The sequence below is a fragment of the Lethenteron reissneri genome, chromosome 26 (genome assembly GCF_015708825.2).
Source record: "Lethenteron reissneri isolate LAM-NWPU_2019-01 chromosome 26, ASM1570882v1, whole genome shotgun sequence".
Classification (NCBI taxonomy): domain Eukaryota; kingdom Metazoa; phylum Chordata; class Hyperoartia; order Petromyzontiformes; family Petromyzontidae; genus Lethenteron; species Lethenteron reissneri.
The window spans coordinates 16,939,008-16,954,043 of NC_083804.1; the positions used below are offsets into that span (position 1 = coordinate 16,939,008).

General features: G+C 48.5%; 1 protein-coding gene across 1 annotated transcript in view; it reads right to left on the reverse strand.

Annotated features, from left to right (window-relative positions):
* The window catches only part of LOC133347723 (cell adhesion molecule DSCAM-like), a 93,102-nt gene that overhangs the window by 52,755 nt on the left and 25,311 nt on the right, over positions 1-15,036 (reverse strand). The window contains 7 exon segments of the mRNA XM_061560241.1: positions 4-177; positions 495-615; positions 1,040-1,158; positions 2,168-2,329; positions 2,669-2,798; positions 4,090-4,244; positions 9,269-9,415. Of these exon segments, the coding sequence (XP_061416225.1) occupies positions 4-177; positions 495-615; positions 1,040-1,158; positions 2,168-2,329; positions 2,669-2,798; positions 4,090-4,244; positions 9,269-9,415 (1,008 nt within the window).

Sequence of the window (15,036 nt, forward strand, 5' to 3'; positions counted from 1 at the left end):
CACCGGCGGGCGAAGTGGCGAGCGTGAGACGGGGGGCGTCCGAGGGGAGGGGCTCCCCGTCAAGCTGCCAGGAGAGGGTGGGCGCGGGGTTCCCGCGTGCCGTGCACACCAATGAGAACGCTTCGCCCGGACTCACCACACGCTCCCTGAACGACGCCACGATCTTCGGAGTCCCGTCTGGATAGAGTGAGAGACACAGAGAGGCAGTCAGTCGACGCAATGCCCGATCAACAAATACGAAGGAGACATCACAGCGATACACTCCGCTACTTCTAACGCGATTATATGCCTTGACCACCTGAATGTGAAATTGTAGTTGTCGCTCTGCATCTACATCAGCGGCCATATGGAAGAAGCCGTCATAGGCAGGGGAGAAAAGGAGAGTCTTGAGTCTGGACTTGTACGGACACGGGACGGAGCACAGAGATCCACAGACACAGGCTCAGAGAACACCTGCGGCGGCGCGAGCTGCACTGGTGTTGCGCGTGTCGCACCTTCGAGTGCGAGTAGGGCGTAGTCCTGCTGCGAGTCGTGCGGTGTCACGGCGAAGCACTGGTACGCGCCGGCGTGCGCGCGCGTCACACTTGTCAGCACCAGCGTCTGGTTGTGGCTCCCCTGCAGGTGGTATGCACGCACAGGTTCGCAGCCACGTGGGTACGCATGCACGCGTGCACAACAAGGTAAGGCACACATGGGGGTATCCATACGAGTATGCACGTGCGCACGCACGCTATTACACACACACAGCACGCGGATACGCATGCACGTGTACCCACACCGATACGCAAGCAAGCACAAACGCGGGTACACATGCACACACATGTGTACACACACGGGCAAGTATTGGCTGGTTTACTGAGTGACTGTTTTGCCAATATTGACTGACTGGATGAGCTAATTAGGCGAGTATCTGGCTTACCGATTGACCAACTAACCAGATAACTGGCTGATATACTGACTGTTTGGTGAATGTCTGGCTGTCTGGTGGACAGACCAATCAGACGGGTGTCTGCACGAGAGGCCGGAGTCAGACCGTTACCTGCACGCGAGCTCCTCCACCCTCCCGCAGGCGCTCCCCGTTGTGGTACCAGGTGATGCGGAACTCGGGCTCCCAGCCCGGATAACGCGGGGAGGACGAGTCCGACGCGGCGTATATGTCTACCACAGACAGCGGCACGGCACACAACACTCACTCACCACAAAACTCATCACAACACTCGCATTAAACACTCAGAACGCCATTCACCATATCTGCACCAGAGAGCGGCATGGCTGGATGTTAAGGTAGGTGATTGTTGGGGGAGTTGGGTAACAAGGTGGGTGAGTGTTGGGGGAGTTGGGTGACAGGGTGGGTGAGTGTTGGGGGAGTTGGGTGACAAGGTGGGTGAGTGTTGGGGGAGTTGGGTGACAGGGTGGGTGAGTGTTGGGGGAGTTGGGTGACAAGGTGGGTGAGTGTTGGGGGAGTTGGGTGACAGGGTGGGTGAGTGTTGGGGGAGTTGGGTGACAAGGTGGGTGAGTGTTGGGGGAGTTGGGTGACAGGGTGGGTGAGTGTTGGGGGAGTTGGGTGACAAGGTGGGTGAGTGTTGGGGGAGTTGGGTGACAAGGTGGGTGAGTGTTGGGGGAGTTGGATGACAAGGTGGGTGAGTGTTGGGGGAGTTGTGTGACAGGGGAGGGTGAGTGTTGGGGGAGTTGGGTGACAAGGTGGGTGAGTGTTGGGGGAGTTGGGTGACAGGGTGGGTGAGTGTTGGGGGAGTTGGGTGACAAGGTGGGTGAGTGTTGGGGGAGTTGGGTGACAGGGGAGGGTGAGTGTTGGGGGAGTTGGATGACAGGGTGAGTGAGTGTTGGGGGAGTTGGGTGACAAGGTTGGTGAGTGTTGAGGGAGTTGGGTGACAGGGTGGGTGAGTGTTGGGGGAGTTGGGTGACAGGGTGAGTGAGTGTTGAGGGAGTTGGGTGACAGGGTGCGTGAGTGTTGGGGGAGTTGGGTGACAGGGTGGGTGAGTGTTGGGGCAGTTGGGTGACAGGGTGAGTGAGTGTTGAGGGAGTTGGGTGACAGGGTGGGTGAGTGTTGGGGAAGTTGAGTGTTCGGGTAGGTGAGTGTTGGGGGAGTTGAGTGTTCGGGTAGGTTGGTATGAGGGTCGGTGATTTTTGGAAGATTTGGAGGGCCCACCTCCAGCGCGAGCCCCCCCCGGCCGCACACGGTAGGAGCCCATGCCGAGCGCGGGGTCCGGCGAGAAGCGGACGCCGCCGCCCGACACAGTGCAGGTGAGCACCACGGAGCTGCCCGCGCTCGTGCGCACGTTCCGTGGAGACAGCGACACGCGCAGCGGCTCTGCGTGGGGCGACGCACGCATGCACACACGCACAGATAGCAGACACATGCACGCGTGCATCAGATACATACACACGCATCGTACACACACACGTACTCACAGAAACCAGGTACATTTGTATCATATATGCATGGAGACATAGAGGTGAATGCAGTCACATGCGAATGTATGCACGGAGACACTTTAACATATTATTTAATTTCTCCTATAACAGAACATTTAGGAAACAAAGTTGTTTTCAAAGCGTTCCTGGCAGTGAGTGCACGGCACTTTGGAGGGGCGGAGGGGGGGGGCGAGGGGAACTGGGTGGGGGGGGGCGGGGTGTGCTCCGGACTCACCAGTGACGGTGAGCCTGCCGGACGTGTGAGCGGCGCCCAGCTCATTCCACACCTCGCACGCATACGTGCCCGAGTCCCCCGGATGGGCGTTGTCGATCCGCAGCGCGGCCTGGTCCATACGGTAGCGGCCCTGACGATGGAACCAAAGAGGAGACAATGCGACCGTCGGCACCGCCGCAGCCGCCACCATCACCAGCACCTTCTCCACCGTCAACATCAACATCATCATCGACGACACTGGAAGCAACACCATCAACTTCACCATCATCATCATCAAAAACACCACCACTATCATCATCATCATCTTCAAGACTACCGCAAACAATTATTGCCATGAAGACCGCTGCTTCCACGAATACAAATACCACCATGAACAAAGATCCCGGTGTAGTCAACATAAACTGTGGTTAGCGATAACCTATTCTAAAATACTAAATTATAAAAAATATATATTTACCAGGTAAGGCCTACTGAGCTATACAGCTATTTTTCAGAAGCAACCTGGCCATAAAAAATAGCTCAACGAAGTGGCTTATCATGCCAAAATTTATAGCAGCCAAATACTCTAAACACATGTTTCTATTCAGGCTGATGTGACACACAAGAGGGTGTTGTGGTCCGAATTATGGCAGTTTGTGATTTGTTACATCCCAACTGATTTATGCAAATGTGTGCGCTCTATACAAAACAAAATGAACATGCCCCATGTATCCAGAAAAAAAACCTGATTAATTACAAAGACTTTCTTTCGGGATGGTTCTACACTGCTAAGCTTGCCCAATTCACTTTGAATGAGAGATTTCCACGTGGAAGGAAACCAGTATACTGAGAGAATACCCACCAAGCATACAAAAGAAAAACACTCAAAGGGCTGCAAATACTAATGAATAAACTCACCAGCTGCGTCATCATATCCTGGCAACCTCACTACCCGGCGATATTAGTAGTTTCACAAAATCTACGCGATCCACTAACCTCCGCTGCATTTGGGGCGTGCATTTTTCGATCTCGGAGGTAAAGTCACCAAATTTCTGGGAGACGCGACCGAGACATGGCGAGTTGGCATCCCTTCTCTCTGTCACCCCCTCTTCTCTCTCTCACTTATAAATCGATATATATTTCCAATTTAAATAGTTCTTGTTGTTTATCAGCCATATATATAAAACATTTCCCTGCCTTTGTTATACAAGGCAACCGCTGCAAACCCTCCCTTTCCATATAACTTGCTTGCTACCGTATCAGCCATTATGGGCAGAATAATCTGACTGAGCATGAGGCCAGTAAATATTAAACTTGGGACGTAATCTATGAACTTCACAACAACTGCTTTTAGACACCCGGGAGAGAGAGCCTTTCGGAGATTGTGCTGGCCGAACCATGCCGTTTGGTGGCTTTGCCCCGGGCAAGAGCGACTGCCCCACCTGTGTTTGCATGACGGCCTTGCCATCGCGCACCCAACGGTGTGTGGGCGGCGGGTGTGCCACGGCGCGACACGCCAGTTCCACCGACTGACCCGCCCACACCTGCGTGTGTCCCGGCATGGAGTCCAGGATGACGGGCGAGGCTCGTGCTGGCTCTGCACATGGACACGCACGGCACACGCACACACACACACCGCAAACGCATGCACAGGCACACACACGCACACGTACGAACGGGCACACATTATACAAAGATCCCCCGTGTAGCCTTAACAGACTGTTGGGGAAAGTGCTGGTAGCGAGCAGCACCTATGAAGGCCGGCACGGTACACGAGGGGGTCAGTGGCCAGCAAAACGCCTGACCACCTTTTTGTCCCCAGTGGTGATGTTTTTATACACCGCACCAAGTTCTTATTTGAGGCTGAGGCGACCTACAGGAAGCCCAGGACTGGTTCAGATAATGGCCACTGATGTTGGCCGTGAGTGTGAATTGAAATCGGGTCACCGGGTTCGTAGTGCAGCGCGCTAACCTCTAAATTACCGCTCCCCACGCATACTTCATATACATATACACATACTCACTTGTGCAAGCACACTTGTGCAAACGCAATTATGTTAGCAGGCACACACATGCACACAAAGACAAAGTATAGGCTTCAGTTCAAGTGCTGTATGAGACTCGAGTATGCTCTATGCGTACTCGCGAATATGCTCGAAAATAGACGTGAGGACACACTATACAATATTCACATACGTGTAGAAAATGTGCGTATAGTACCCAGTATGCGCGTACAGCACCCGTAAGCCACACTCGTTTACACACTCACAAGGACCGACATTCACATGCATTAAAACGCTCTCTCAATAACACACAGTTGGAGACCCATGCTCACTCAGAAAAGGAAAAGACCCCCGTATAGCCTTAACAGACTTTTGAGGCAAGTACTGTGAGGAAGCACCTATGAAGGCCGGCACAGCACAAAAAGGGGTGGGTGCCCAGCACCATGCCCAACTGCCTTTAATTCCCTAATGGCAATGTATACACACCGCACCAGGTACTCATTGGAGGCTGAGTCGACCTAGGGGAGACTCAGGACCAGTTCAGATAATCGCCACTGGTGTTGGCTGTGAGCAGGAATCAAACTCGAGTTGATGGAGTCGTAGTGCAGTGTGCTAACTGCTATACTACCACTCCCCACAACAAAGACAAAGATCCCCCATATAGCCTTAACAGACTGTAGGGGCAAGTGCTGTAGGCGAGCACCTATGAAGGCCGCAACGGTACACGAGGGGGTGGGTGGCCAGCACCACGCCCGACCGCCTTTGTCTCCCTAGTGGTGATGTTTACACACCGCACCAGGTACTCATTTGAGGCTGAGTCGACCTAGGGGAGGCCCAGGACCGGTTCAGATAATCGTCACTGGTGTTGACCGTGAGCGGGAATCGAACTCGGGTGGCTGGGTTCGAAGCGTAGCGTGCTAACCACGACACCACCGCTCCCCATACTCTCCCCACAACACACACGCCAACCTGCACCCACATACAACGCTGTCAAGTTCCAGTTTTCCAATCGATATATTTGTTTCGAACAAGCACCATTTATTTCAAGCAAAAAGTTGTTTGGGGAAAAAATGATAGCACAAATGAAAACGAATGCATCTCTTGGTGAAGATCCGCTGCTCAATCTCGCCTGATCAACTTAACAACAATGCCTAAGATAATTGTGTTTTTACCCTTCTATCTGGCAACAAAACTGACACCTTTTTACAAGGAGTCATGTTTGCATAGACCGCAATACCTGCAGTCATAACTGCAGGTATTGCGGTCTATGCAGTCATAACTGCAGGTATTGCAGTCTATGCAAACATGACTCCTTGTAAAAAGGTGTCAGTTTTGTTGCCAGATAGAAGGGAAAAAAAAACAATTATCATATTTTTACTGGCAAATGAGGTTCCCATGGAACAATGCCTAACTCAGAGCACACAAAATCATCAGCGACCGAAAAGAGAAACATCTCCGTTTTGGAAAATGCTTCTTGACTTATTCCAATGAAAACAATCAAATCTCCTCCTTTTTGATGGAAACCTAGTGACACGCACGCAGACACAAACACACACGCATATTTCTCCCACAGAGTCTTAGAAGTCAGATTAACATCTTGACTAAATGTCTAATACACATCGCCTTGGCAATTTATCCAGTGTTGTCAAAAGAGGCATTGTGGTGTTTTTGGCAAAAATCAAATGAAGATAATCGCTCAACCACACATTAATCTAGTCCTCGGTTCAATCTTAACTTTAGAGCTTTCGTGACTGCAGGAATTATTCTTTGGTCCTCTCGGTAAAGTCACGTATAAAGAAAAAATAATTTTAAAAAATTTCTTTATACGTGACTTTACCGAAAGAACCAAAGAATAATTCCTGCAGTCACGAAAGCTCTAAAGTTAAGATTGAACCACTTCTACGGGGAAGGTCCAAGTTTACCTTTTTCTCTCTCTCTGGGTTTTTTATTCTCTCTCTCTCTGCCTGTTTATTTAGTGTAATTTTTTCTGTCTACACTCGTTTTTTGTCGTTCTTATGTTCTGCTCTGTCTGTGCGTCTCAGTTCCTCTTGTTTTTATGTTTTGTCTTTCTTTGAAATTTTAACACTTAAATTCTAACTTAGCAATCTTTGAAATACGTAATCGACCAGGCTATGCGTTAATTGTGTGTTGACCGACTCTCTGTGTCGTTTTACATAACATTTCGATACTTTGCTGGGTTATTTAATTTTAGTGTCTCTTTCTCCCCCTAAGCCTGCTCACTCCTTTTTGTACTCATTGACATGTAAATTTTGTCTCTAACCCCTCCCTCTCGCTGCCTCCGCCCCCCCTCTGTCTATTTAAGGCCACCCCACAGAGACGATCACCCCTCTCTGTACCTGTGTTGCCCGCTCTGTGTATCTTGGTGATATCTGTCTGCTTATATGTCTGTCTATATTTTTTTCTGGTTAGATTTTATGTCGCTATTTCATTATACCTGATGATGATTGATTGTGTTGCAATCGAAACGTCGTATGCTATTATTTAATTTATTATTTTTTCTTTATACGTGACTTTACCGAAAGAACCAAAGAATAACTAGTCCTCGGTGTCTGATTTGTGTATCGATAGTAACTGCATTTCTACAACTTTTTGTAAAAAAATACAAATTGACAGAAATTTTTCTAAGCATAAACGTGGCCATTGTCTCCCTCATAGTCACCCTGTTAATATTTAACCTTCTCTCGAGGTTCAGTGGTGGATCGGTGGTTAAAGTAGTGTGCTATGAACCCGGCGACCCGGTTTCCAATTTTCAGCCACAGCTAACATCGGTGAAGAGTTATTTCTGAACTGGTCCACACTGACCAGTGTGATGAAATATGGTCAAATCAACCAGCAGTGGATTAAAAAAATGGCCGTACATTACATTCAATCCCGTGACGTATTCCTCTGTCGATCTAACTCACCAACCTATTCTCTCCTCTTTCATTCTCTCACTGTAGCTCTTCCTCCCGCTCTTTCACACTCTTTCCCCTGGAACTTGATCCGCCTCTTGTTCACTCAACCTCTCAGATGTATTCTCTCTTCCTTTGATCAGCTCTCGTCCGCTCCCCCTTCATTTACTTATTTACGTGTGTCCTTTCCCCCACATTGATTCCACCTGCACTATCAGCGTCGCGTCACGAGACAAAGAATCCGGGAGGATCTCCCGCAGAGCAGTTTCAACCCTTTCACGTTAGAGAACAACGCACGGACATCAATATTGTCGAACTACTTCTCAGCCACTTTGATATCTGGTCCACACAGTAGGGGGCAGCCACTTCCCCACCCTTCACTGCCGCAGAGAATAATGATAACTAGTCAAAGCAATGCCTTTAATTTAGCCAAATTAATTGCGAAACCAAACTTAATGGAATGGGACTTTTCTGAACACTCGCTGGTGAATGTTCAGAATAAATGCAGTCACAGGTTACCGCATTGATTCGAAGTCAGGATATCAGCAGTGCCAGCTCGGTTTAACACGTAGGCTTTCGCGACCAATATTATCCAAAATAATACAAAAAATTGTAGTTAGATCATGTAAATATAAATGTGTCGTTGAAACCGCCACCACCCGACACAGCCAATTAGTGAGGTTTCTCACGAAAACAAAACGAGCCAATTTGTTACACTACACACAACGGCTCAGCACTCGTAATCGCAAAGCCACCAGATTCACCACCTTCAATTTCCCTTGCTCACGGTCTCTCTCCATATCTCTCCTTCTTGTTTACTCAGTTCTCTAAGCTCCTGACTTTCTCTCTCTCTACCACCCGCACTCTTCATCTCACAACCCCAGGGGGTTTGGGAGCCTCGTAAATCTCTGTGTGATCCACCAACCCTTGTCTCCAAAGGGAGAACACAGGCACCCCTGAGCAAACTGTCCCCGCCCGTGTGTGCGCATTCTCCCCGCGGTCGCCTGGATTCTCTCTCCGGGTCGCCCGGTTTTTCCCTCCACATTTGGAATCAACGCACATTTGGATTATTGGTCAATATCAATTTCCACGTGATAAGCGACTTCGTGAAGCTGTCATTTGTGGCCAGGTCGCTTCTGAAAAATAACTAATAGCTCAGTGGGCTTTACCTGGTAAACTAAATATTTTTTTTTATGATTTTCTTACCTTTACTATACTTTGCACTCCTATCATTATTTGTACTTTTTGTTGTTGTAACATTCTGACCCGCTCTTACTGGACATCTGTAAAAAATAACTTCATAGTTCATCGGATTTGTCCAGAATAAATAAAGATTCTGATTCTCTCACTCAAACACTCGCTCCATGAACTCGCTATCTTCCTTAAGTCCGTACCATTGAACTATTTTGATAATGTGCAGTACAGCCCGGTCTCATTCTACTGCTTGGTAAATCCATCCAAAATCGGCCAGTGTGCGACCTTGCCTTCCACATTTACGTATTCCTCGGACGAATTTTAACCCGCACGAGTCTTTGTGAAACCAACGGTAACTCCTTCGATAATAGTTTTTTGCTAGACACACGTGTAGGCCCCATACCAGCCGCCATCTCATTTAAACCGCACGTGGCACGTACACACGTGGGTGCAGGCGAAGTGCTCGCCTCCGTACGTACACGTACGCATGTGTGTGCCAGGTGCACGTGTACCCATGACGGCGAGTCGCGCCGAGTTGCTTGTGTGCGACTCCCCGGTGTAGCGGTGCCGCGTGGCGCAGCGGTACGTGTGCGCCTCGTCCTCCTTCTGCACATCGCTGATGTGGAGCACGCCAGCGCGCGTGATCAGGAACCGTCCGTCTGCACGCACACGTACGAGCACATTAACAAAGATCCCCCCCACGCCGTTTATGTATGTATGTGTATAATTATGTAGAATGTTGAACTTCTTTCGCACCGTACATAGTCAACCACACTAATCGGAGGTGTGGGATAAGGACAACAAACTAAAGACAAAAAGCAGTTCTAAAGAAATTAGTTTACAATATACATTTTAAAGTGCATAGCTCCAATGGCTTCCTAATATCGGACAAGCGTTCAAAACGGCCGCAGAAGCGCATCTGAAAGCGCGCGATGCAGTGACCATCTTTGATCCATGGTGAGCCAAATGCACCTCTTGAGGCCAAAATGGCACACGTGGAATACCAAAGACAGAATCGCAGAAGTGGCAATGCCACAGGGCAGTGCCACGGCCTAGCAGTAGCACGTCCACCGCTTGTTGCAAAGGTGCACAGTTCGATTCCAGTGGCCGCCCTTGTTAATACTGGGGGTGTAACAACCATAATAATGTGCCGTCTGCTTCGCAGTGGACGTTAAAGATTCAGTGATGTCGCTTGTAACAGTAGGCCATTGTGTGCCGGTGTCATGGTCCAAATATGCAAAATTTGACAAGTTCCCTGCAAATTACTTAATTGGAAGTAATCTAAGTAGCAATCATTGCCCCCAAGTGCGAAAACTTGACAGGACCCTCGAGTCATGAGACACAGTGAGGCTTCCCTGCGTAAATAGTAGCAATAATATCGCCAGCCTCCACCTGACATGCTTTAAGAGTCTGCATCATACTCCAACATCCAGAGAGCACTCGATCATTTCAGTCGGTTTGTTTGGTGTCTCTTGAGATCCTCATCCTTTCGAGGAGTCACACAAGCATTGTACGCCGTCCTCATCCATGCAGGTGAGTGAGCAGTAACTCACACAGTGGCCCAATTTGAAAATTAGCAACAAAATCGATGTTCAAGCAGTGCATTGGCAGCAGTGGACAGGGAGAAAGTTTACAGTGTTTTACTGCTTTCCTCATTGACAGACACACCACTTTGCAATGGTAAATCACATACAGGCTGAGGTTTCCCAACAATGGCACTTTGTTTGATAGCAACGTTCCTTCTATTTTGAGCGGTTTTGGCCATTACCCAAAAAAACTCACAAAGGAACTGGACAAAAAAATATCCCAAGCAGGACGCTCCGTAAAAAGAGTCTTGAGACTCAGTGAGTCTTTCCTGGGTAAATAAAAATATGCAATAATGGCCTGTTGTTACTATTTAATAGCAGGAGTACGGCTCTATTGTCAATCTACTGCTGGATGAAGGCCCACCTAGGAGGTTTATCTGAGCATACTTCACCATGTTGGTTAGGGCAGGTTGGTGAAGCCAGGGAGCATAAAAGCTTTGCCGATGGATTATGCGTAATTACGAGACTCAGATATTGAAATTAGGCTAGGGTTTGCCTGTTACAACAAACGCTGCTGCAAAACATTGGTCCAATGCATCTGAATATTATTTTTGGCATATAAACAGGCCAATGTGTGTTTTGTATTCAGCTTGAAATAAAAATTCAAGAGGCAACAGAGTGGATCAGAGGTCAGAGCGCTGAGCTGGTACTAATTATTAGATTCTGATTTCTAATCCGGTCACTTGCCCATGATTAAACGAAATCAGGATTGTCTTAAGTTCAGTGAGTTAATGGTTTCAGTCCAGTCACCAAGACCTGCTTAAAATGCCATCATTTTAAACGTGTATTTGCACTTAAAGCTGCTAAGTTCCAGCTTCGAGATTAAACAATCTCAGTTTTATTTCCGTTCATCTAATACAGTAATGCTCTCTGTCGCAGGGCAGGTGGGAAAGTGCTGCCCCCTAGTGTGAATAAGAGGTTATTTTAAGTTATCTCACAAGCAGTTCTGCGACATCTCCTTCTGCAGGCTGTTCTCGAAGCCTCTGGGGTGATTCACTGCTCTGCAAGAATTCTCATAAAAATCTTAATCTCGGGACATGACACCGATGTGCGAGCACACATAAAATTGGGGGGGGGGGGGGGGGGAAGAACAATAATACAAAAATATATATATAAGTTCAAAGGCTGTATTTATTAACGATGGCAAAGTATTTTTTATTTTTTCAGTCAGTGCAAACTACGCACATTCTTAATTTTTCAGTCAGTGCAAACTACGCACATTCTTAATTTTTCAGTCAGTGCTAACTACGCACATTCTTCGTGTGATCTTTTATTTATTTACTAGGACAAGCACATGGCACAGCCTGAACGTCTCACGGAACAGAATGGCACAAAGGCAGCAGCAGCAGGAACCCCTAAGCAGGGAGAGAGGAACGGGGGTTGCGGATGGACACAGGGCTTATCCCCGCTGTCTCCCACCCCCCCGTACCCTATGGCCCGGAATGGCAAATGCCATCGTGCCCTATGAATTAAGCCCCACACTCCCTCCACCATCACTACCACCACCGCCGCTCACCCACCCCAACCCTATCTCCCACAGTCTCCCCATCATCTTCCCCGTCCCGACGTGAACGGCGGCGGTGGCGGCAGGAGGGGGGGGGGGGCACGACCGGGTTTAGGGCTGTAATGGGTTCGGCATCGACAGCCGTCATGCGCGGTTCATCATAACGCTCCGCAAAATCTGGGTCAGCAACTGGCGAGAGGGAGAGGAGTGAAAGAGGGAAGGGCACAGCGAAACAGCGTTGTGCATGCAGGCACTTGTACGGACACGCGTGTGCAATATGTGTGCAAGCGCATGCACACATGGGGAGATGCGCACGCACGCGCATGCATGTGCATAACCATTTGCTTGTGAACGGACACGCGTGTGCATATGCGCACCCACACACATACAAGGCCGGGGTCATTATATGCGAATGCCTGCACGTGGATTCGTGCACGCATGTGCGCACATGCATATAAATAAATATCTTGTACATATGCACGAGCATCACTCGCTGTGCACGAGCAGATGCACGTACAAATTAGACGCGCTAAAATGTCTCCAAAAAAAACACGTGGATGTACAATATGCATGCATACATGCAGGCATTTAAATTCTAATATTTACCTGCAAGTGCACACACATGCATATTATGTGTTTAACGGTTATACATATATACACGTAGTCATATAAAACACATGAACTCACACACGATTGCACATCCAGGCAGTGTATGCATACACGGTACAAAGACAATGATCGCGACAAAAGATTCCCCGTATAGCCTCTAAGGACTGTTGTGGCAAGTGCTATTTAGCGAGCACTTAATGAAGGCCAGGACGGCACTGTCACAATGTGATGTGGGCAGAACGCCACTCGACCGCCTTTGTCTCCCCAGCACTGGAGTGACATCTACAAGGAAGCACCGGTTCTCACTGAAGGCTGAGTTGATGTAGGGGAAGCCCAGGACCGGTTCAGATATTGTTCAACCACTGATGTTAGCCATGGTCCGGTATTGAACTGCTCCCTACAAACAGTATGCATATAAAACGTGGATGTCTACACACATGCACAGCATAACAATCACGCTAACCATATTACGATCCATGCACACACACACGCGCATATGCACACATAATTTGGATACGAGCATACCCATGAACACATAGACACGCATTCAATGAGCATGTGTACGCACGCACACACTAATAGAGAAATATAACAAAAACATCATTTCCCCCCTTTACGCCGAATAGTGTATCGGACTAGTGCTGTTAGCAAGCACATATTGCAGCTGGTACAACAGTGAGGACACGTGTGAATGGGTAGCCAGAACCACGCCTGCCCAGCCACCTTTGTCTCCCCACTGCTGCCGACAACGTGATCGCTACCCATGGTGCTTCCCATTTCAGACTGAGTCGACTTAGGTAAGGTCCAGGCCATGTAGACAAAGCTAAACTAACTTTTTCAGAAGCGACCTGGCCACAAATGATAGCTCACCGAAGTGGCTTATCACGTGAAAATGTATAGCAGCCGAATACTGTAGAAGCGTGTTTCTAAATGTAAAGGGGAAAACCGGAGGACCCGAAGAAAAAGCCACACGACCAATAGGAGAACATGCAAACTCAGGCGTCAGGGTCGGGATCGAACCCACAATCTCCTGTATACCAGGCAAGGGCGTGAACATCTAGCCACCACGAGGCCCCTTAACATGTTGCCAAAATGACACAAATACACATGTGTGCACGTGCAGAAAAACACAAAGAACCCCCGTATAGCCTGTAACACGGGGCAAGTGGTGTTAGCGAGCACCTATGAGGGCCGGCACGGCACACGAATTAGGGGATGGGTGGGCAACACCATGCCTGGCCGCCTTTGCCTTTCCAGTGCAGATACCTAAATACCGCACCAGGTACTCATTCAAGGCTGAGTCGACCTAGGGGAGACTTCGCACCGGTTCAAATATTCACCAGTTATTGGTCGTGAGTGAGAATCAAACTCAGATCGCCGAGTTTATAGGGCAGTGCGCTAACCACGACACTGCCGCTCCCCACAGAGTGCACGTGCACGCACACACACACACCACATACCCTAATCCACATGAGAACATTCTGTATTATGTATGATGTACATGCAATCTCCATTCCATAAATGTGTGCATACATACATTAAAGGTCATTTATTACACATTCAGAAAACACGGGGCGAGCACTAACAACGGAGCCTTCATCAAACATTATCTCTCAGGCAAGGGAGACCTGGGTAAACTGAGGTGAATTCAATAGCTGATCGATGGATCGATCTATAGATTCATATTGATTCTTAAGCCCACGATACGTGCATTGAATCTCGTATCCAAAAAGCAACTGCTTAAAATTCACATTTCTTGGATCTAAAAGGCCCACGTGATCCCTTCAACCACTAAATTCACCGCTATGTAAAAAAAAAATAAGATGTGTTTTAATCGAATCGTCACCAATTGGGCGGTGGTGGCTATGCATGCCGCCTGCAATCCAACACTGTAGAAACGAGGGTTGGTAGATCACACAAACGTTGCTCAACTCCCTTCCTGTAGGCGCCCAGATGCCATACTCCTGCACGTATTAAAAAAACACGAATGAATGGGCTGAAAACATCTAAATATATATGTGCCTCCGTGTGTTGAGGATTGTGTAGCGTTCTGAGATGCAGTTGGCATCGTTGACGCTACTAAATACAACATCACTCATTTTTATTATTAATCTGGGGGGAGGTTAATCATTCGACCTCTCGTGTGAAGGCGACCTATCCCTTGATCCGTCTGTCTGGGTACAATGGGGCATGGTGGAGCAGTGGTTTGTGCGATGTTATAAACTTGGCAACCCGAGTTCGATTCCCAAGTGGTGCCTGAAACTGTCCTGGGCCTCCCGTAGGTCGACTCAACTTTTAAAAGAGTATCTGGTGCGGTGCCCCAACACCAGCGCCAGGGAGACAAAGGCGGGCTGAGCATCGTGTTGACCACACAACCCTCTTGTGTTGCCATGCTGTGCTTAATCGGTGCTCGCTAACGGCATGTTTTCCCTGACGGTCAATAAAGCTAAATGAGTGATGTGTGTCTGTGTGAGAACGTAGAGAGTGGACGTGCGCATGCTAAGTCCCCATTGACACGTACGGACTTGTTCCTATATAAAAATACATCCACAGCGAATTAACAGCATCCGTCACCACGGAA